The sequence below is a fragment of the Anas platyrhynchos genome, chromosome 3, assembly GCF_047663525.1.
Source record: "Anas platyrhynchos isolate ZD024472 breed Pekin duck chromosome 3, IASCAAS_PekinDuck_T2T, whole genome shotgun sequence".
In the NCBI taxonomy this organism is placed as follows: Eukaryota; Metazoa; Chordata; class Aves; order Anseriformes; family Anatidae; genus Anas; species Anas platyrhynchos.
In genome coordinates, this window is record NC_092589.1 from 4,565,342 (window position 1) to 4,588,112 (window position 22,771).

Below are 22,771 nucleotides of genomic sequence, written 5' to 3' on the forward strand. Positions count from 1 at the left end.
GTCCAACAAATCAAGATTGTTTTTTGTTGTTGTTGTTGTTGTTTTTTTTAAGCACTCCACTCAGGCTGCTTAAGGCAGACCAGAAAATGTGACACTAAATAATGACTATTGTTGGCATTCCACAATCAAATAAACTTCAGATTATTAATCTACCTGACATATTCAACGACCATTGAATCAACTCCACCACACCTTTTCATGTGATTTCAAAACCAGGCCTGTATTACTGAAGTTTTAAAAAGCAGTCATACTTTTGCCCTGCTTTATATTACTCTATCCCCCCCGCCCCCTTTTTTTTTCTCTTCCCTTTCATTTCTTAAAACGAAAAGGTCAAGCAAAGTATAGAAACAACAATAGCTGATATTTGGATCATTTAGTCTTACAAAAAATGTCATTCTCCTTACTGTTTTAAGCTCTTGACGGAGTTGTTGGTTTAAATTTGTTGATTCTTCTAAACGAGCCTCCAAAGCAGCAATTTTTTCTTCTTTTATTTCAAGAGACTTTTTAAGCGTGGATTCTAATTTTGACTCCAGAAGCTTGTACCTACTGATCAATAACATCCCAGAAAGAAAGAAAAATAGTATTTTGGAAAATTATTTCAGGTATTTACATTTTAAAGAGTTCTGAAACAGCAGCCCTAAAACTACATTCAAAAACACAGGAATGTTGACTATTCAAAAAAAGCATGAAGACACCTTGGTATTAATACCAAGTTCTTTTTCTAAAGCAAACAGAAGGCAGCAGTCCAAAACATTTTTTAATCCTTCATTCTTTGAAAACATCAGGTATATAAAAAGCAACATTCAACTACAGCAGTAGTCTACTGGCTTTATCTGGATCATAAGCATGTGCGTGATGACAGCACTCTTCCTTCTGGCTCCGCTCCAGTGAATCCTGCAGGGACCTGAACTAAATTCGAATGTGAAGTATTCAGAGAGCAAGATTTTCATCAGTTTCCATTTCCTGCCTGCTTAAATAGAGGAGGCAATAGGGAAGGAGAATACAGCTCTTTGCAGGTGCATACTCATTTGATGCATGAGTGTGCGAATTGCTCACTCAGCCCAGCTGCTGGGATTTTAAGACTGTTACCACTCCTGATGTGTATGATTCCAGTTTTTACCGTATTTACAATATTGTAGGGTACACAGAAAACCTGAACCACATATTTAGGAGAGAAGTGATAAGGATTTAGAATATATTATTTCAAAGCAGTATCTCCTGAAACTGTCAGTACAATATTCTAATGCATTATTAGTCCTTTAAAAAAAATTACTTCAGAGTTCTACACTCATTCATCACTTTTCAACAGTTCCATCACTGTACACGTGTTAAAAATTTGGAAAACATCCCACTTTTGCCTGCGGTAGGATAAAATAAAACAAGCCATAAATATTCCCCTTCCTAATCTCAGTTGCCAAAGAATTTATCAGCTAAGTGAAGAGAATAGATTGCAAGAGACTCCTGAACTGACAATAGAATTATATCTAGGCAGGAACTGGAGCAGAAGACCAACGGTAAGTAGAAAGATGTCCAAAAACATTATGTAGTAGTATGAGAATTCTTGATTTTAGGGTATGAAAAATAATTTTCAGGGATTTAAGAAATACAGGCATTCTACAACCATTAGAACAGACACAATTTTATCTTAGTGAGCTGAAGCATATATTCAGCTGCAAATGAGGTTTCGTTACTGCAAAGTTATACACTTATGCAGAAAAGGAAAGAGACTAATAGCAGAGAGCCATTCTCCGCCTTCCTTTTAAACACCTGATTACAAAAAATGGTTAAACTTTCTAATCCCATTAAAACTTGGGCATTTCAAATTCAGGGTCAGAATCTGCAAATCTGTTTGTCTAAAGACAACAGCCATTTGAAAGATAAGACTAAATGAAGAACACCTTGAAAGTCACTCACCAAAAGTGGCTTAAGCCCCAGCAAAGAGGAGATTCTTCTCAATTTTATTTCTCTCCGAGAAAGAGAAATGGTGCTTTTTAAATTTGTCACCAAAAAGAGAGAGATAGACCAAAAATACACCAAGAAGTGATTTTGGCCATAATGAACTTAGCTTTCTACAGACCTGATCAAATAATTGCTAATGTCTCACCTTTTGGATACATGAAAAGTTGAGAACACTGGAAAGGCAAGATAGTCGCAGAGCACAAATTCACACCAATCAACCCTTCCACTTTTCAAACAAGTGTTTCCCACTCAGAGTCCTCCAGCTCTACATGCAGTTTTTAAAGGTCAGTCTACATTTTGATTGTAGAAGGGTCTCAAAACAGTAGCTTAGCCCGAATTCCTTCACATCTAAAACTATTTGTCACAAGCCTGAGCTCAGAAGCAGGCTTTAGATAATGTTCTGGGTAAGTAAGGTTCAAGACATAAATCTTACTGCACACCTTCCCACCAATCAGCCTGACCAAGGCCAGCAGAAAACAAGCCAAGAACAAGTAATATTCATTATATACACAGAAAAAAAAAATGCACTAACTCCTTGGAGAGAAAAAAACACCAAAAGGGAGTACGGCAATTGAGAACTGTTTATTTGTGTAATTCCCACTCTTGACTAACATGGAATCGCACACAAAAATGGAACTTCTATGTTAGAAGTTCATTTCCAGTTTATATTTTAATTAAACCTGAATAAAACTCCCAATTCCATGGAGATATGTCAACTCCAAATTTTCTTCTGAATTACAATTTATAGGTCCAATAATATCATGCTGTAAAATGTGATGGAAACACTAGCTTTACATGACCCAAAGTCGTAATTAATATAGCTGCCCAAAGCAACTAACCAATGAGAAGTGAACCCAGAACATCTGAATCTTCAGAAGTATAAGCACTTGCAAGAGACTAACGGCATTGCCTGAAACGTAGATGCAGATTCATAAATCTTTTCACAGAGTGTAATTTCTAAAAGCACCTTTACAGAATAATACGTTTTCCCCACAAGAAGTCATACTAGTCAAAGCTCTGAGGGCTTTTTTTGAACTTCTCATCTGTGAGCTGAGAAAGGTAGATTAAAGACCCCAGCAAAAAACAAGAGGTGTCAACAGATTCTCCATACAGGATTTTGGCACCACCTCACTAACACAGCTCTGGCAACATGAAAGGGAAACTGACGGGAAAAAAAATTCATTTGGTTTTCATTTGATATAGAAGGCCCCAAATCAATCTACATGTTCATGACAATCAGTGGTAATAACAGATCATGACGCCAGTTTTTTTTTCCCCCTTCTCCTTTCTAAAAAGGGCACAACTGAATAGCATCATGAAAGAAAGATTGGCTAGAAGCCCATACTAATCTGCTTTTCTCCAGTCACAATTTTTCCCTAAATCCCTGCAGGATAAGACAGAACACAACATACAGTAAAGCAAACAGATGTCAGGATAGCAGCTGCTTTATACCGGCAGGTGTGGCAGAGTGATAGAGCCAGTATGAAGTTTTGGAGACACTCAAGAATTGGATACATCCCAGCATGTATAAGAGGGAATACAAGTGGTTTCTTTTTTGATAGAAAAAAAATAGAAGAAAATAGCGTCAAGGAAAGTGTGAGAGTTCAAGCTAACCATTATGTGACGGAAGTGTAAATAACATTTCTATCAGTCAAAAAGAAATAAGCCTCACTACGGGCCTGTTTTCTTTTACTGCTACTGTTCCATTGCTAACTACAATATAAGCTTTAATAATATATTAACTGTATCTACTGACATACTTCAAGAAATTTCTTAGTAGTAAGAAGTGGTCATTCATTTCCAGAGACAGAACACAGAAGCACATCAGCTACCTTATTAATTTAAAAGAATTTCAAGTTCCATTTGGGGCTTATTACGGTGCATTAAAACCAAAGCATATACACAGTAAGTCTGTAAAGCTGTTTTATCTTTATGAATATAAAAGACCCTCAATTCTATACTATTCCTTGAGTAAATAAGCCTTGACATTCTCACCTGTCATCACTACTCTGTTCATCATGCAAGAGACGCTCTTTGTTTAAGCCTATTTTTTCAAGTTCATGGGCAAGCTTTTCTAGATCATTGTTCATTTGTTGGGTCTTCAATTTTTCACTCACCAAGTCCTTGCACAGAAAAAAAAAAGCAGTGTTATTATACAGTTATAATAATGCAGTCTTAATTTTCTTCGCCTATGTACAAGTCTTCTATTACTATGTAAAATTTAACTGTCATTAACTCTCCTTTCCTTCCAAGTGTTAGCTTTTAGCTAGCATCAGGCATAAGTATGATTTCACCATAGCTCTTTACTCCTTTCCTCTCTGAAGAATTGCCCTGATTTGGTCTTGAGCATTAGGATCAAGGGGCAACACTGCAGCCAAAACAAATACTAAGATGAAGAATATGAAAAACATTAATTTAACAAAGGCTTCATGACTGCCTGTATGCATCCTTACAGATTTAAATGTAACGTGACTGCATTTATTATTATGTATTTATTATTATGTAACTCCATCCCTACTGTAACCACTGAAGACACTAACAGCATACACAGAAGAATGCATAATATCTTTCCCTCCCCCCCAAAATACAGATTGCATTAAGAATGGTAACTACTTTCTATTTACCTCTCGTAAAGTGACAAGGGTTTTCTTATCAATAGTAGCTCTTTTCACAAGTTCTTTATTTTCCTTTTCTAGTTCTTTCAGGCGAATGCATGACTCCTTATATACAACTATTTCTTTAAATAGAGATTTGTTTTCCTTTTCCAGATTGCTTATTTTTACATTGTTTTCTTCTAAAGTACTATCTTTAATTTCTGCTTGTTGTCGAAGTCTTTTATTTTCTTTTTCTAACTGTTTCTTATCTTTTTCCAGTTGAGAAGTCTCTTGTTCTAACAACTTATTCTCCTTTTCCAATTGCTCTAGGCGCTTACTAGAGATTTTCAACTCTTCTAAGTTTTTCTGCAGAGTCTGATTTTCAGACTCTAAATCTTGTAATTCACTTTCTAGTTGCTGAATTTTCTTATTGCTGTTTTCAAGGGCTTTCTGTAACCTTTGGTTTTCTGTGTCTAGACCTTGGTAGCTGACTTCTAAGCGTTCACTTTTCTTAAACGAGGCTTTCATTAGTTCAAGGCTTTTTTTAAGTTGTTCCTTTTCACTCTCCAGTTCCTTATTTTCTAATTGTAGTTGTGCCACTTTAATGCTTGTACACTTCAAAGATTCAATTGTTCTTCTTAATTCTAAGTTTTCTTCATCAAGTTGTGAATTTTCCTTTTCCAAGGATTCTAATTGAAAAGAGAGATTTTTTAGGCTATCCAAAGTCTTTTTCAGCTTTCTGTTTTCCATCTCCAGGTCTGAATTTTCTTGTTCTAAGGCCTCTATCTTCTCACAAGTAATTTTTAAGTTAGTAATTTTTTTCTGTAATAATTCATTTTCCTTCTCCAGATGATGCAGCTCATTCTCAAGTTCTTCTGCTCTCTCCCCTTTCTCTTTATAATGTTCCAGTTCTTTTCTCACTTGTTTTTTCTCAAATTCAATCTTATTTAACTTACTACTGGTTTCTTTAATAGACTCATGAAGAATTTTATTTTCTTTTTCAATTTCCTTCATTCTCGCTTCAGCACTGATTTGTGAGCGTTGTCTTAGAGAAGCTACAGTTTGATTCAAATGTTCATTTTCTTGTTCTAATAGCTTAATCTAATTTTGGGGAAAAACGTAAACTCTGGTAAGCAACATGCCAACAAATAACCAATCCTACACATAAACTGAAAGCTACTAAGATTACTACTAAGATTACAACATATTTCCCTTTTACTGTAGGTTTTTTAATAAGATTTTCTCTTCTTACACTACTGATATTTATTTGCAGCCTTACAAACACTGCATATGAACCCAAGTGAGAGTTTGACAGTAAAATCCTAAGTCAATGTGACTCCTCAAACGCTTTACTCTTGGACAGAAGACGACACAGAAATAAAACTAACAAAATATGAAACAAAATAAAGCTGTGTCTATTTGTTAGCTTCATTTCCTTTTCATTTGTGTTTATTCAGATCTAGTTTATTTTCCTTAAACTCTGTAATTTCCAGAGAGTGCTCTCCTAGAAACATATAAACAAAAAACAAAACTGTCAAGTTCTAAACCAAACTTCAGATGAAAGGAGGTGAGAGAACTCCAAAAGTATTATTTTTATTTCACTTGAAAAAACAGCGCTGATCTGTGGGATATGAAGGCATCCTGATCATAGTAAATCAAATTTTGGGAACAAACACAAAGCTATGCTCATTTTTCAGTTAAGAAGGGACATACTGCTTCAAAACAGCCTCCAAAGAAAGTTAATCATTGATAGGACTCAATTATTTTCTTAGGAAACATATTTCCAGACCTGCTTTAAGGACAAATGTAGCTTTCGTATCTTGATTTTTTATCAGGAAAAAATTTCCTGATTTTTTATCAGGAAAACACAGATCACGTATTGTAAGGGGCATTTCAACTGCTTTGGAGAAAAATGAAAGTGCTAGCTGCAATGAAAAACAGCGACCGAGAAAATTATAGACTGTTCTTTCATATTTAAGTCTGAATATAGCTATTAATAACAGGATTTGCAATTTGGGTCCTGGAAATGGTCATCTGTTCTAAAATTATTAAAAAGGTGTCTAAGCCCACTTTTTTTTTTTTTTTTTAAACGGTTCTTTACATAAATTACTATCTTAGTGAACATACATAATTCCTTTCTATGAATGCAGCTTCCATAATTCTAACTTAACAAAAAAAATCATAATCAGTGCCACCACGTTTTTTGACAAAAATCGAATGTACTTCAGAGCCCCTCCCAAGAAGTTTCAGCATAGGATTTGTAAAAGACACAAAAGATGCTGCTAACCCAGCACAGCTCCTAAGTACATAATTAAAATAGAATTATCCCCACTGAAGTGTCAGTCCTGCATCAACACATTGAAAACACCATGTGTATCCTTAATAGTTGAACTGGGATTTACAACTTATTACAGTATTCTATAAAGTTTTAGTCCCTTTTTCCCTGGAATACACTTCAAATATGATGTCTAAATGTTACGATTATTGTAATAATGAACATCTAAACAAGACAAGCTAGTTTTGCTTTCAAGTTATCCCCACTTGTCTTTAAATGAATGTAAAGCTTCAATAATGAGCATTTTTGTTGTTGTTATGGCTGGAATTTGATTTTTCTGATTAAATTGGTCCTACAAAAATTTTCAGAATTTTTACAATATTCGGTATTCCAAAATAGTGTACTTTTAAATTTTCAGTTCAGCCCAAAACTGTTGAACTGACCAAGAAATATCAGTAGAATTCATAAAAAGATAAATATACTTCTAATCTGAAAAAGCTCTATATTTGTTATGTAGCGAGTGCAGACATCAGTGACATTTAGTACCTCCCAAATACAGCCCAAATCTTTTACAAAAACACAAATTCCTACTTCGGACAACCAAAATAAATTCTGTCATCTACCTGCAAGTCTCACCTAGCAAACATTCCAATGTAAAGGACTGTCAGGAAGGTGCCTCAGATAATTTTGAAGGTAAGTGGCACAGCAGCAGAACAGACAAACCAGCTTGGATACACTGGTCTTTCTCAGGTCCCTTCAAGGGACAGGCTGCTGTAGTTCTCAGTAGTACTCCAGCATTACTTCAAACACTGACCAGCTGCCTGGAATTTGTCTTCCTCCACTGAGAGGTGTTTGGCCTAACTTCAAAGTTCCCAATTTTCTGTTTTGGCTGTGCTACAACCTCTAAGCAACTACAACAAATGCATAGCCCATGAAAACCACAGAAGCATTACTAAACACTAAAAAGTCCTAAAACTAACAGTAAAGCCTCAGCTTAAAATGAGTCATGACTCTCCCTGGCTGCAGGTCTTATACAAACTATTTTGGTGCAGGTAAATCCTTTTGGCAAATCTGCTACAATTGCAATCCCTTTATGCCTATAGAGAAGTACAAAAGGAGAACAATACAATGCTCCATTAACATTTAATTCTGTTACTCACTTGTCGCTCTGAGTTTTCTCGAAGTGCTTCAAGTGTCTTTTCAAGCTGTGTTTTCTCCTTCATCAAATCCTTACTCAAATTTTGACTGTTCTGCAGACTTTGTTTCTCTTGGCTGATTTCATTCTCTAGTCCTTCAAGCTAGAGGAAAAGAAATAAGTTTTTAAAAACCTACTTGAAAATGATCATAGCATTACTCTTAGCTGGGTTGAAGGGAGTCTTATAAAAATGAGTATAGCAAGTTAAAGGAATGAATAACATGAAACCTTCTATTCTCTGAAACCATCTCTTTTAGCAAAAAATTACTTCTAACTCCTGGTTTAGAAAAAAATATATCTATAAGTAACTTGTTAATTTTAAAAAATGGTCAGATTTTATTAGGATTGGGATATTTCCCCAACCATCCTTTTAAAAAAGAAAAAAATATATTTCAGTGAGGCTTATGCTGCAACTCAATCTCCCTTTCAATTTAAAAGGGCTGAGCTGAATGTTATTTCATCTTAAACACTTCAAGAGATACTTATGACGATTACTTATGACTTCAATACACAGGTTTGTTTTGTCAAATGGTTACAACTCCCGTAATGCCACTGGACAGCAAATTTGTTTACAGGTGAAAGTCACCAAGTGTGATTCTTCTGTCACATCCAAGTCAAAATTAGTAACTTGGAAGCAACGTACACATTAAACAATCATCTGCTGGAAAGATTATATTCTATTTCAACCCACGCTCCACATTTCCCAATGCTAGAGGAGTCCAGACGTAAATCAGACTACAAGCAGGGCACAGTATTTCTAGAAAGAAATTATCTAAGTTATACCTTAATTTGCTGTTAAAAAATAGTGAAAAATAAACATCACAGAAAGATGGCAGAATAGAATTTGTTACTCCACAGAAGAATTTATTTGTTGCAAGTAGGCAAAAAGCACGACATCAGTTAAGTCAGAACCTGAAGAGTTTTGCTTAGGATGAGAACACTAATGTTTGACCAGTCTTCCACTTCCCTCTCCCTCCAAAATTAAGATTGTCCTGATCCCTTGCTTAACAGAGCAATGCATCTTTTACGGGGATATTGGTACCTTTGTTGATTTTTTGCAAAGGAGAAGGAACTGGCTCAATCACCTAGGCAGAGATGCAGTCAGACACCCTGTGGGAACCAAATTTATCCACAGACTGCCCAAGTGTCTCAGTTGGTCTGTCTGCTAACTCAACACCGAGGATAGAGTTCCTGCGGTCACTTTGTCTAGCTCATTTTAGTGTAGTGTAGACTCTGTATTAACAGTTTGCTTGAAGAGAAAGCACGTCCAAATAGCAACAGGCTATGCACAGAAGATCCATAATAAACATTTCATTCAACTTCACACATTTTGCTGAAGTAGTCACAATGCAGAACAATGTTTTTTAGGGTCAGCTGAGAAAAAGGACGTTGCCAGACATCCGAAGTTGTAAGAACAGTATCAGACAATTACGAAGACTTACTACTGCTTGTTTCTTAAACCTGTTCCCTTTCTCTGTACTCTCCTAACTGTCTTCCTTGTATTGTACAAAATCTCAAAGCAGCACACAGGCTGCTGCTGCAAAAAAGCATATTTTTAAGAAATTAGGAATAGCGTGAAAGTATAAAATAGAGAAGGGATTATTATTATTATTATTATTACCACCTCTTCTTCTATCTTCAACAATAATCTAGTGTCTGACATCTGTATTTCAAAAACTTTAGACATTTCACTCCACCGTAGTCTCTCTTTTTTTTTTCTTTTCCAATTTTGATTCCCTATAATAATCATTGACTGAATTATATGACCTGATATATGATTTGTAGAGTAAAATACTGTAGACCAGCACAGATATATCTGAGTAGTTTGCTTCATTCACTTGCTCATCAATTGCTTGGCCCATCTTCTCTCTTTTCTCACTAATGTACAAAGACACGACCAAATTTTCTGCATAGGTGAATACTGGCTGATATCTCTATGTAAACGCACTCTCCCCTGCTTAATAATTACAAAGTTAGAAATAATTTTTATTAAGCGTCATAAAATATTTTCATTATTCACTGTCCCTACATTAACACATTGATTTTCTTCCTTACTGATTTAAGCATTTTCTGAATAAAGTGATCATGTATTAATGAAAAACAATTAAAAATAGAAAAAAAGATCCTGCAGAAGTTGCATTCTTTTTTACTCTAAGTTTATTAGCACCATAACACTATTTAGACACTAGCAATATTTGCTTTATTCAAAATAATGGCAATTTATAAAGTTACCTGTTAGAAGTAAAACAGCAAGCAACAGTAGGCAACTAACACACGATAATTCAAACATACACTGGTGAGTACCTTTTTGTTAAGTCTTTGGTTTTCCTTTTCCATTTTCAGAATCCTTGAACTACTGTCTTCTACAGAACCCACTGTATTTTGTAATTCTTCCACTGTCTTCAGCAAACTTTGGTTTTCCATTTCCAACTTCAGTAATCTGCTTGATGTCAGTTCATTCACTTCATGACCAAGTGATTTCTGTGGCACTATTAAAACACCATTTAAAAAAGTAATTTAAATTTATTATTACCTGGAGTTCTTCATGGACAGACTTTGCATTTTTAGAGTTAGGGGATTTAGAAGCCTTTGGTGATCCTGCAATGCTTTTCTGTTGAATAGGGCTAGTTAGGATCAATGACCCATTTTCCTTACCCAACAGATAATACTACATATGCATAGAAATAAATGTCCTACACATCCTACAGTTCCTAATCACGACAGAGATTTCCTGCAACTGAACGTATCTTCCCAAATTGCCTGAAATCCTTTGTATGCAATCCAGTTATGACCAAGCATTCTATACTGGAAGGGTCAAAATTTTTTCCACAGATGTTTCTGCAAACAACTACTCCGAGAAACCTTAACAAATCTTTCATAACTTTGAGAATAGTAAAGCAAGAAGATTCCCAACCTGTACTACAGAGTATAGATGCTTGAATGGCAACCCATTTTAAGTCCACGGTTTTTATGGGTTATACATCTCTGTTTAAGTGAACAAGAATTACAGGAACAGAAACTTTTAATTTAGGGTCCATCTCCATGGATATACATGACTGAGTAAACAAACAAGAACCAACTAATCACAACAAAAAAAGATAACACACCAAATGAAACAACCCTAAAACTGCCACCTTTCTCCAGAGGACAAAAATCCTGTACTACAGAGATCAGGAGCTGTAAATTCCTAATACTGCCCCACTTCCAACTTTAAATTTTTTCACTTTTTAGCAGTTTGCAAATATTACTATGCTTACCTTCAGAAATTTCAGTAGTCCTATTTATCTGTTCAAGTTCCCACCCGAGATGCAATGATTCATCCATACTTTGTTTCTGAGCCATTTCTAGAGTCATATTTTCCTCCATGAGTTCTTCAATCTTCTTTCTGTCCATATCACGCTCCTTAAAAATTATTTCATGTGTAACTTCAGAAAAAGCTATGTCTCAACATGCACCATTTTTTATACTATCAAGTATACCACAGACAAATGCAAAGTGATTTGTTAATGCACAGTGAGACAGAGAAGAAAAACAAAATTATGAAGGACCTAGAACAACAGCATGACAGTAAAATATGCAGAGAAGAACTTCTCAACACAACCTATAGATATGACTCCATTTGGTCTTTTTCAAAGTTCACTTCTCTCAGAGTATTAGGAAAGAAAAGTACACATAATAAGCACAGCTTGGTAGCACACACAGAGAAACAAAATTTAATCTTCTCTAGACTACCATAATACTACTATAATACAAAAAGCTGTAACAGGACTAGGTCCACAATGAAAGAGTCTCATCCAACTCTTTCCCAGTCCCCCTCCCAATACATGCTACTTTTACAGAAACTAATTGTAGCTATAAAAATCTCAAAAATTCCAGAAAATAAAAGCAAATAGGGGGTGGCAATCTCTTGACCTTTAAGGAGAACTTACTAAACACAACTACAACAACATACAAAAGTAAACACCCACCCACAAATCTGGCAAATCACAATCCTGTATTTTACAATATTTACTTCTGGTGGAAGAAAGCGTTAAAAACAGAAATTATTTTGGGACAAGCATTCTGAAAAATACGTCACTATATTGCTAGAATTTGGAACACAAATTATCTCTTTTATCCAAGTATTTAAGTGACAACAAACCATCTTCAGCTCCAAAAGATTTGATCCCATCCTTCTTACTAGTGAGTCTCTATATGCCTTATCATCATATTTTAGCTATCTTATTAAACACTGTATTGTCTTTGCAATTTTTACCTCCCTAGGCAGAACCAAGACTGATGCAGGAAAGCCTACGTGAAAAACGTTTAAATTAGGACAGAACTTCCTCTTCTCCCACGCCATTTCAACCAGAATGCCTTATTTTATTAAAAGTGCAGATAAACTGCATAGAATATCAATGGTCTTTTTCATCCTCCATTTACACTTACCATCTCCATATCATGTAATTTAGCTTTTAATTGTAGATTCTCTTTTTCTAACTCATGTAATTTATCTGAACGGGCTCGTGTCCCCTCCAGCTGATCTTCCAACATTGTCTTTGTTTCTAGCAACACTTGATTGTCTTCCTTTAGCTCCTAAGAGAGCAACAACAACAATAATTAACACAATTTGATGCTACCTGGTTTTAGAAATGCTGAAACATTCTTTTCAAAGCTGTAACAGACACTTTAAAAACAGATTTACAGCAATTTCATATAAATGTAGCTTACAGAAAAATTTACATAACCTGAGAGAAACAAAAAAGAGAGAGAAAAGCATTAAGAATAAATAAACTGTCAATAATCACAATCGAACAATCTACTGGGTGGCATCCCTGCCTATGGCAGAGGGATTGCAACTAGATGATCATTAAGGTCTCTCTAACCCAAGCCATTCTATTATTCTATGAAACCATAAATATCTCTGTGATTTGAGATGTAACCTGGAAAGATGCACTGCAAGTGCATGGACTACAACTAAAAGGCTGACTTGAAATGAAAGTTAAAGGTCTGAGGTTCAAAAAAAAAAAAAAAAAAAAAAAGCAACAGGAAGTATTTTGCATACCACTTATTTGAATTGTGGAATTTATTGCGCTATGATTGCTAAGATGAAAAAGCTTACATGTGTTGAGAAGTTATTTAATTTAAAGAATCACCTAGGTTGGAAGCAACCTCCAAGATCACCTAGTCCAACCTCTGACCTAACACCCATATCACTGAGCTCTACATCTAAACATCTCTTAAAGACCTCCAGAGATGGTGACTCCACCACTTCACCGAACAGCCCATCCCAATGCCTCACAACCTTCTCGGTAAAGAAGTTCTTCCTAAGATCCAACCTAAACCTCCCCTGGCACAACTTTAGCCCATTCCCCCTCGTCCTGTCACCAGGCACATGGGAGAACAGGCCAACCCCCACCTCACTGCAGCCTCCTTTGAGGTACCTGTAGAGAGCAATAAGGTCGCCCCTGAGCCTCCTCTTCTCCAGGCTGAACAAGCCCAGCTCCCTCAGCCGCTCCTTGTAGGACTTGTTCTCCAGGCCCCTCACCAGCTTCGTCGCCCTTCTCTGGACTCTCTCGAGCACCTCCATGTCCTTCTTGTAGTGAGGAGCCCAAAGCTGAGCACAGTACTCGAGGTGCTGCCTCACTAGAGCCGAGTACAGGAGGACAATCACCTCCCTAGCCCTGCTGGCCACACTGTTTCTGATACAAGCCAGGATGCTGTTGGCCCTCCTGGCCACCTGAGCACACTGCTGGCTCATATTCAGCTGACTATCAACCAATACTCCCAGGTCCTTCTCTGCCAGGCAGCTTTCCAACCATTCCTCTCCCAGCCTGTAGCTCTGCTTGGGGTTGTTGTGCTCCAGGTGCAGGACCCAGCACCTGGCCTTGTTGAACCTCACACAGTTCATCGATAAAGATATGATTGGGGATATTGTATCATATCATGGCTAGACAACAGATCTGTATGGTGAAGATCTGGAGGTTACCACAGATCACAATGTTTTGATCTTGCTTCTCGAGTTTGAAGCAAGGTATGAATTATGACAGAACCCAGAAAACAGAAAAACACACCTTTTAAGGCAGAATGCTGTAGGGCAGTAGAGCATAAAGAAGTAGGAGAGAGGACACGTGACATGTCTCAGTCTTCATGTGACATGTCTCAGTCTTCAGAGAAGAAAAAAAGTTGCTATGAAAGGTTGTGGATACTTCACCACTCAGGTCTTAAAAAACAGATTAATGCCAAGCTTTTGTTTGGAGTGGTAGAGGTATATAAAAAGTATCTAATTTTTTAAAAGCTGGACTGAATGAATTCCTGAGACACCCATCCAACCTTGTGACTCTAAGAATCCACATTAAACGTAAAAATTGCATAAAATAATACTCTGCAACTTTGCATCGTAGTTTAGCCTAGTATCTTGTCTGCTTTTGGATCATTTTTTCGCTAAAGAAAGATCTTCAAGCTAGTTATTATTCATACCAATTATTTTTTCCAATAAACATTCATTTCAGGTTCTCCCCACTTTTCTAGGGGTCGTCTTCTTTAATACACATCTTGAAATTTCCTTAAAACTTTCATAAGCTTTGACTACCACAAGTAATTGTTTCATTCCCAAATCCTACCATCCTCACATTTGCCCAACAAATTTGCTATTTACAGACAGAATGAATGCCTAATAAAACCCTGCATGTTGATGATTTCTTAATTAATTCACAACGAATTTAACAATCTCCTGTCTGGTCAGTGCATCTTTTTTAGCGTGCTTATCCATAGAATGTTGTCATTCTATACTCATTTAGTATTTGCTGAGCCACTATTTCTTCAACACTTTATTTAGAAATCTGCCTTGTGTGAGAAGACTTACACAAGAGAAAACAATTATTATATTTACAGTATATTGTTAATCAACTCCCTCTCTGGCTTCCTCATCATGTAGTATATTTCCTAAACCGAGGTTCTCCGATTGGTCTTGCCAGCTTGGAGTTATGGTGAATACTGCTGATTTCAAATGAAACTGCATGGGATTAGACACAGGGGTCTTATGTAAGAATTGTAATTTATGATAAAGACTGATTATTTACATATCCCAGAGTAAGAAGCTATGATACTGTTTCCACGTCCCAATGTTTAAGTCAAAGTAACTTTAAAAAAGCCACAGTAAACAAAAAACACGGCTATTCAGTATTTTCTGTAATATACCTCCACTCTAGCTTTGTAGAATTCAATATCATGCAGCCTCTCTTTATACCGGCTGACTTCACTTTCAAGCTTGTCGACTCGAATTGCCTTCTCACGAAGAGCATCTAATTCATCTCTGTACACTCTGGCAGAACGGGCCTCTGAGAGTAAATTCATGTTCTAGAAAACATAGAAATTAAAGAAGAGTATTAAATCCCATGACCATTTTCTCCATGCTCATTGATACATGGTTAGACCCTTTACCTCTTCACAATGCTTAAAAGTGTTTAAAATAGCACTGCTGTGGACACAGAAATACACAAGTACACAATTCTAAAAATCCTTTGAAGATTTTGATAAATTTCACAGACTTGACTGCTGTTATTTTCTAACTACCATTCTGCACATGTACTAGAAGTATATAAGCATGGAGTATGCTTTTACTTTAAATGTATTACATTAAGATCTAATATTCATAATGTATCTTGCATGAAAAAGACTTTCATCACAGCAATTGACTTTTACCACAGCGACTTCATAATAAAAAGTATCAGTATCTTTTGACTACTGACTACAGGCTACTAAAGCAAAGCAGGATTTTAAAAGTCCATAAAAAATTAGGTTAAAAAAATCACCTTTGGTAAATAGTGTTATGACAATCAACTTTTATTAAGATTTAATCTTTGTAAATCTAAATCTCTGGAATATTTCTCTATGAAACCAGAGAAAAATACTTGAGTCCAGAACTGTTATTTTCTGTAACTGTTGTTTACACACATGTTCACTGGAACAGGCTCCCCAGGGAAGTGGTCACTGCACCGAGCCTGACTGAATTCAAGAAGAGCTTGGACTGTGCACTTAGTCACATGGTCTGAACTTGGGTAGACCTGTGCGGTGTCAAGAGTTGGACTTGATGATCCTTAAGGGTCCCTTCCAACTCAGGATATTCTATGATTCTATGATTCTATAAACAATAAAGTATGTTACCAAGCTGAGGTTCACTAACATCCCAGTGAAGTCATTTGCTGTACATTATGTACAAATTTTTAATTTAATAATAATTTAATAAATTTTTAATTTGCACATAATTTAGGAATTCAGCCACAGAACATTTCTACAAATGTTTTTCTCACTGAAAGGGAGATGACTATTTCTGACTTCCTGTTCAAACCTCAGGTACCTGCATGGAGAAATTCTAATCTCTAGTTGCTCAATAATTAAAGATGAGTATTGACCACCAACCTGGATGAATATTTATTTGTCAAATAAATGTGAATCGTGCTGTCCCTCATTACCTACACAGATTCAAAGTATAAAGGAAAACAGCCAAAATTTGAGTGGACAGTTTTTGAGAAAAATTACGCACATGTACACTTACAGGATATGGTGGTGGTAAATATCTTGAACACGGAAATAAAAAAAAGTTAGAGAAGAAACAGTAACCCAATTCAGAATTTTCAACCAGCGTACTAGTCTAAATAAATTTGGAAATTATACAAGTTCATGTTCAGAGTATAAAAACAAAATATATTTTTAAAAAGCATGAAAACTACTTCTTAATACCATATATGATAGAAGAAACAAATAATATTGTTCTGGTAGCGGCAATTTGTTTTAGCCCACGTTTTTTTTTTAAAAAACAAACAAACAATAGATTTACAAAGCCCATACCTCTTGCTGAAGTCTCTTTAGTTCGGCTTCCATCTGTTCAAGTTCTTGTTTACAGTCAAGCAACTGCTCAGTCTTTTCCTCACTAAATAAATACGAAACACAGTTAAACATGACTGCAAAACTTCCTAACTATCACCTTGTTTGAGAACAAGGTAAGGGATTAAATAAATGAAGTCTCAGTGAATATTAGTATCTCATGGACATCAGAGTGTAACACGCTTAGGTATGCATTATGCTGCAGGTATTCTCCAGGTTATAGCCTATACCTAATCTTTTTAATTCAGACAGGTTTTCTGTAGTTCTTTAAATTATTCACTATTTCTTACTTATGCAATTATTTTCGTGATAAGGAATATCTTTGTTTAAAAGAAAAAAAAACAACAGGAGAACACAAATGAGTGTGCACCAGGAGATTCCAGAAGTAAGCTTGGAATAACTTCAAAATACATATTCAAACAGTTCAGGTATTTTTCTAGCAGCACCACAGTGACCACCATGCCAAAGATGAGGTAAATCAATCCAGTTTTAAAAAAAACAGAAGTATAAAAGTGCTTTTTGTTTGTTTGTTTGTAAAGAAAAGAACTAAGCTTTTTAGGTGTCTTTACTCACTAAAAATAGATATTGCTCAATAACCTGATTTTATGAAAAGCAGCCTCTTTTAGAATGAATTTCAGTTTTATGGAAACAATGCAGTGTCTGGACTCATATTCTTAACTTCCAGCTAATGCTAATTTCTCAATGCTCAGAAAATGAGTTATTTAAACAACAAGTAAATGCAAAAGAAATATTTAATTATCTCAAGGACAGAATAAGTAATGTTCAATATTACAGAAGTAGAAAATACAGAAATACAAAATAAAGAAGTAGAAAAGGGGAAAATAAGAATTTAGTAAATTGAAATGTATAATACAATCTAGAAGTATCCCTGTCAAAAAAAAAAAAAAAACAACACTTGTTTTAAACAGAACTGAAACAATCTGGCTTGGAAAAATAAGTCAATCTCACACTGAATGACCTTTTTGCAACCACGCATTATTTCAAAAAGGTCTTTGACAGCCTATAGGTATGCAGAGGTTTGTCTATATATAGCTCACTGACTGCAACATCAGTGTCCACAGCAGTTATCAAAGGTCTTCCTCTACACGGGTGTTCAGAAACAATAAGGAAATATAACCTAAGGTAATACAGAATGCATTTATTATAGCTTTACTATTAACATTCATGGTCCAATATTATTGTTTTATATCAAAAACCACAGGACTTAATATAGAAAATTAGCTGTGTTAACTTCCAATTCTGGAATTTCTAGACCACAAGCCTCAAATCACTCCATGCATCCAAACATTGTATATGGCATCACAAAGAAAACTCATCTTTCCAGATTTTTTGTATAAATTGTATCAGCTACAGTGCATATTAAACCAGATAGGAAGGTTCACTGCCAAAATGATGTTACAAGTAAATTTTAAGCTGACTATTTTTCAACTCTGGAATGAACCTATTTTTAAATGTATCAACAACACTTAATAGCAAATGCTACAGACAGAATTTAATTTACCAAAGTCTAGTATTTTAAATGTACTGCTACACATAAAGGAAATTTATTTACGAATTGAATTCAAATAGAGTGCAAAATGTGAAATGTTCCGAGCCATCACTGTTGCCCTAATTGCATGCTTCAGCTACAGACTAGAGAGGATTGTACTAAATTATACAGAACATACCAGTGTTCACTGTTTAGGCTATCTATTAACTGTCAATCAAACTAATAACAGCAATTTTTTCACTAATTTTCTTGGTGCAGCTGTTTATAGAATATCCTGGGCGGGCTCATTTCAGTAGACACATAATAATACAGACATCAGGGGGAAAGAAAAAAAGCTATATCTTTTTGTCCTCTATTCTTCATAAAAACCAAGATGTAGTGGGGGAAGGGGATTCTCTGAGTAAATCAGCCAGATACTTCATCCAGCCAGCTAGAGATTATCTGATCAACAAACTGATAAGGGCAGACTGATGAGCTGGTAATTTTAACTTATGTTACTTTCAACTCTTAATTTTACCTGTCTTGTCTCCCCACTAGATACACTGGATTAAAAATCTCTAATTAGGCTGTTTCCATTCTATATAAGTTACTTACATACACATTAAGTTTCTTTAAATTTAGCTTCTGTAATTTTAAGTTCAAACTGCACCTTTCATTCTAGTTAAAAAATAAAAATAAAAAAAAAAAATACATATTGCTATATGGAAAATCAAATTCTCCCACTCTCCTACTATTGTTTTTCTCTTTGACTCTTCCCAATAGCTCAGGTTTGTTCCTAGATTCTAAGGACCCTGAATCTGTTTTCTTCATAAAACAGAAAGAATAAGAAGGTTTTAATTAGAATACGAAAACAAGGAAACAGATCTTTGTTACAGTGAGACTGATTTTTCTCAGTACTTGGACTAGGTGAAGGAAGGTGTAACCCCTTAGCTAAAGGGTCACCACCAGAGGGAGAAGGCAGCACTCCCTAACTGGATGAACCTAGCACGCTGGAAACTAAGAAACTCTACCTAACCCCACCTAAAACATTTACTCACATTGCAATTTACATCCTCCATTGCCATAAATAACCACCTCCTGACACTGAACTCAAAGCTTGTTCTACTGTTTAGGTCTGCAGTGGGTAAAGAGGTTTAGTGGAATTAGATTTGCTTCATTTAATTTGTAGAGTGGCATGCCAGACCCAAGTAAGGAACAGTTATTGAGAGGCATAAAAAAACGGGTTGTGCAGACAACCACAGAAAAAGTCTTCCACACAGAAAGAAATTAAGAGAGTAGGGACTGGAAATTACTCTGAGTGATTTTTTCCTATCTTCAACAAATTAAAATGTTTCATAAAACATGAATGAATCAAGTGAGTATTTCTTACTATATTTCCAAAAACAAACAGGTAACTTCTTTATGCTGCAAACAAGCAGCATAAACGCTACAAATACTACAGCACCATCTCCTTTTAAGTATGATGTTTTTGCTACTATTCCTTGAGCGATCAAGGACACAGCTCTTACTTTCAACTCTTACTTGCCTGCCCTCTAAAATATGCTTGCAAAAATACTCTCTTAAAAAACATATATGCGTACAGGTACATTAAAGCCACAGTCAAACACACATTACTGACCCAGAAGAACAGAGGAGGCACACAGAACTTGCCTCTCAAACAGTACAGAGGCTATGTGTAAAAAAAAGGCAACACCGCATTAGACTAGTTGTGCATTGTTAAGATGCACTCAGATGAAAAGCTGTGTTTGTCACAGTGGTCCACAAAAAAAGCTTATATGCTAGAAATACACGTTGTGGGGTGCAAGAACTTAAAAAGGCATTCTAAACTGTAATTTAACATTTGAAAAAATGAAGAATTTGTTTGTAGAGCATTACTGTTGCATGACAGAAGCATTTTAAAACTACAGCTCTCAACACACATCTGTACCCTGCATGTACTCACAGCTCTTGTCTAAGCCTTCTTATCTTTGCTTTGGCATCTGCTAGCTCTACTGACAGGTGCTGCCTGCTTTCGGTGCGTTTCATGCCAGGAGATCCACAAGGTGACTGTGCTGCTGATGCATGAGGTAGAAAACGGAGGGAGTCCCGTTCTTCTGAGAGTTCTATGATAGTCTAATAAAGTAAAATATTAATAGAAAAATATGAGTTCTGCAATAGAAGAAGTTAGAAGTCCTACATACACCTCTGTACCTAAAGCAAGTCTTATATAGTCACAGCTATTCAACGCTAAGTTTGGGGTATTCTTAAACTAATCAAATTTGGACTTAAGCCCACAAAAATTATCAGTGCCCAGAATGGACTGGGCAATGAAATGGCATGTATTCCTTGAAAAAACATCAATCTCTAAATAAAGAATAAACATAAAGAAACTGGTGTTATTCAGTGAGCACCAGCATCCTTGCCAGCTGAATAAAGCATCAGACATATAGGAGTATTCCTATTTGATCATATAAATAAAGGTGTTATCCTAAAATGAGTATCTCTTCTACAGTAAAGCTATGGGTAGGGTTTTGAGCAACCTGGTTTAGTGGGAGGTGTTCCTGCCTATGGCGGGGGGTTGGAATTAGATGGTCTTTAACGTAAATTGCAATCCAAACTATTATGTGATTACAGAAGAATCACAGAATTTCTAGGTTGGAAGAGACCTCAAGATCATCGAGTCTAACCTCTTACCTAACGCTAACAGTCCCCACTAAACCATATCCCTAAGCTCTACATCTAAACGTCTTTTAAAGACTTCCAGGGATGGTGACTCCACCACTTCCCTGGGCAGCCTGTTCCAGTGCCTAACAACCCTTTCGGTAAAGTAGTTCTTCCTAACATCTAACCTAAAACTCCCCTGGCGCAACTTAAGCCCATTCCCCCTCGTCCTGTCACCAGGCACGTGGGAGAACAGGCCAACCCCCACCTCACTACAGCCTCCTTTAAGGTACCTGTAGAGAGCAATAAGGTCGCCCCTGAGCCTTATTGCCCTGAGCCCTGATGCCCTGATTCTATGATTCTGTTTCTCCTTTGCTTTGCTAAAAAGGATTACCACACATCCTGTCCCCTCGTTTTTAAGTTTCTGTTTTACTGTGAACTGGACAGAATTGGTAACTGACACGGAAGTATTTAGAATAATTACAACACTAACATATACCCGTGCTACCTACTGTGAGGCAAATCTGAGACCCTGAAGATGAATCATAACTTGTACTTTAAAAAAAAAAAAAAAAAAAAAAACAACAGTTCAATTTCTTGATTCTCACACTGTACAATGACCACTTCATGATAAGCTTGTGAAACCTCCCCTCCTAGTATGGATTCTGCTCCAGTTCACTCCAAATTGTATGACACAGTAACGCAACAGGCATCTCTCAGTGACTGGCATGGAAACAGACAGGTTACTGATTCATAGAGTCTTCAGCTGCTACAACTCTGGATTTTCTGTTTATAACCACATGTGAATGTTATTTGAAGGTGTTTCAAACTGTTTGTCTGACAAAGATCATCTGCTACTATCTCTTCTAATCTGTCGCAGCATTCAACAGCCAGTATGCATGCACACTGTAACCACCTGCAACAACTTCTTGACAGTAAGGAGTCCTCATTTAAATACACCAATGGAGTATACATTGATTTATTAGTTCTAAAAATAGTAGCTTTATCATTTTCTAAGTCATTTCTTGTATTTCACTTAAGCAATAAAGCGCATCTGTACCTCTGAGTGCTTATCTCTTTCATCTATAAGTCTTTTCAAATGTAATGCCATGTTTTTCAAGAGAGGTTCAACATATTCTTGTGTCAATACAATGACCTCCATCCACTGCAGATCAAACACATTTTCTTGATTATGAGTTACCTACACAAAACAAAGTGGAAGAGAAAAAGCACCCTCTTTAAAACTCTACGGGTTAAATTCCCAGACAAGGTATGGAAAAAAAATATTTATGAAGCTATTCCATTACATTCAGTTTATCTACATGAAAGATGAAAGCAGTAATTGTACTTCTGGCAAAATAAAAAAGCAAAAACTGACTATAATATACTGCATACATGAGATTAGAATTATTATATCATTAGAATTATTATTAGAACAAATGCAATTAACCTGCTTACAACACAGTATTCTACCGCTAAAAAATAGAAAAGCACAAAAATAACTATATACCTCTTGAATATGGGCTGCAACGGCCGCTCTTGTGTCAAAATCCAGACACTGGATACTTTCAATGAATTCTTCTTTTTTCTGACACTAAAAATGAATATACATCTATTACATATACACACATATATATTAAATTCATTCTTCATTTGTATTTCTAAGAGCTAAATATAATAAAGCTGAAATTTCAATAATGACATTACTGAATTATTATCCAATAATTTTCTTG

General features: G+C 35.8%; 1 protein-coding gene across 21 annotated transcripts in view; it reads right to left on the minus strand.

Annotated features, from left to right (window-relative positions):
* The window catches only part of CCDC88A (coiled-coil domain containing 88A), a 78,692-nt gene that overhangs the window by 23,498 nt on the left and 32,423 nt on the right, over nt 1–22,771 (minus strand). For 14 of the 21 annotated variants that reach the window (XM_072035070.1, XM_072035063.1, XM_072035062.1 and 11 more), the window contains exons 7-18: nt 22,549–22,632; nt 22,099–22,239; nt 20,341–20,510; nt 16,853–16,934; nt 15,203–15,361; nt 12,452–12,598; nt 11,281–11,425; nt 10,328–10,512; nt 7,989–8,126; nt 4,584–5,654; nt 3,955–4,082; nt 405–546 (exon numbers count right to left, since the gene is read on the minus strand). In XM_072035070.1, coding sequence (XP_071891171.1) covers nt 405–546; nt 3,955–4,082; nt 4,584–5,654; nt 7,989–8,126; nt 10,328–10,512; nt 11,281–11,425; nt 12,452–12,598; nt 15,203–15,361; nt 16,853–16,934; nt 20,341–20,510; nt 22,099–22,239; nt 22,549–22,632 — 2,592 coding nt within the window. The remainder of the gene's footprint in view (nt 1–404; nt 547–3,954; nt 4,083–4,583; nt 5,655–7,988; nt 8,127–10,327; nt 10,513–11,280; nt 11,426–12,451; nt 12,599–15,202; nt 15,362–16,852; nt 16,935–20,340; nt 20,511–22,098; nt 22,240–22,548; nt 22,633–22,771) is intronic. The other 7 variants (XM_072035067.1, XM_072035066.1, XM_072035069.1 and 4 more) reach the window with 1 other exon arrangement.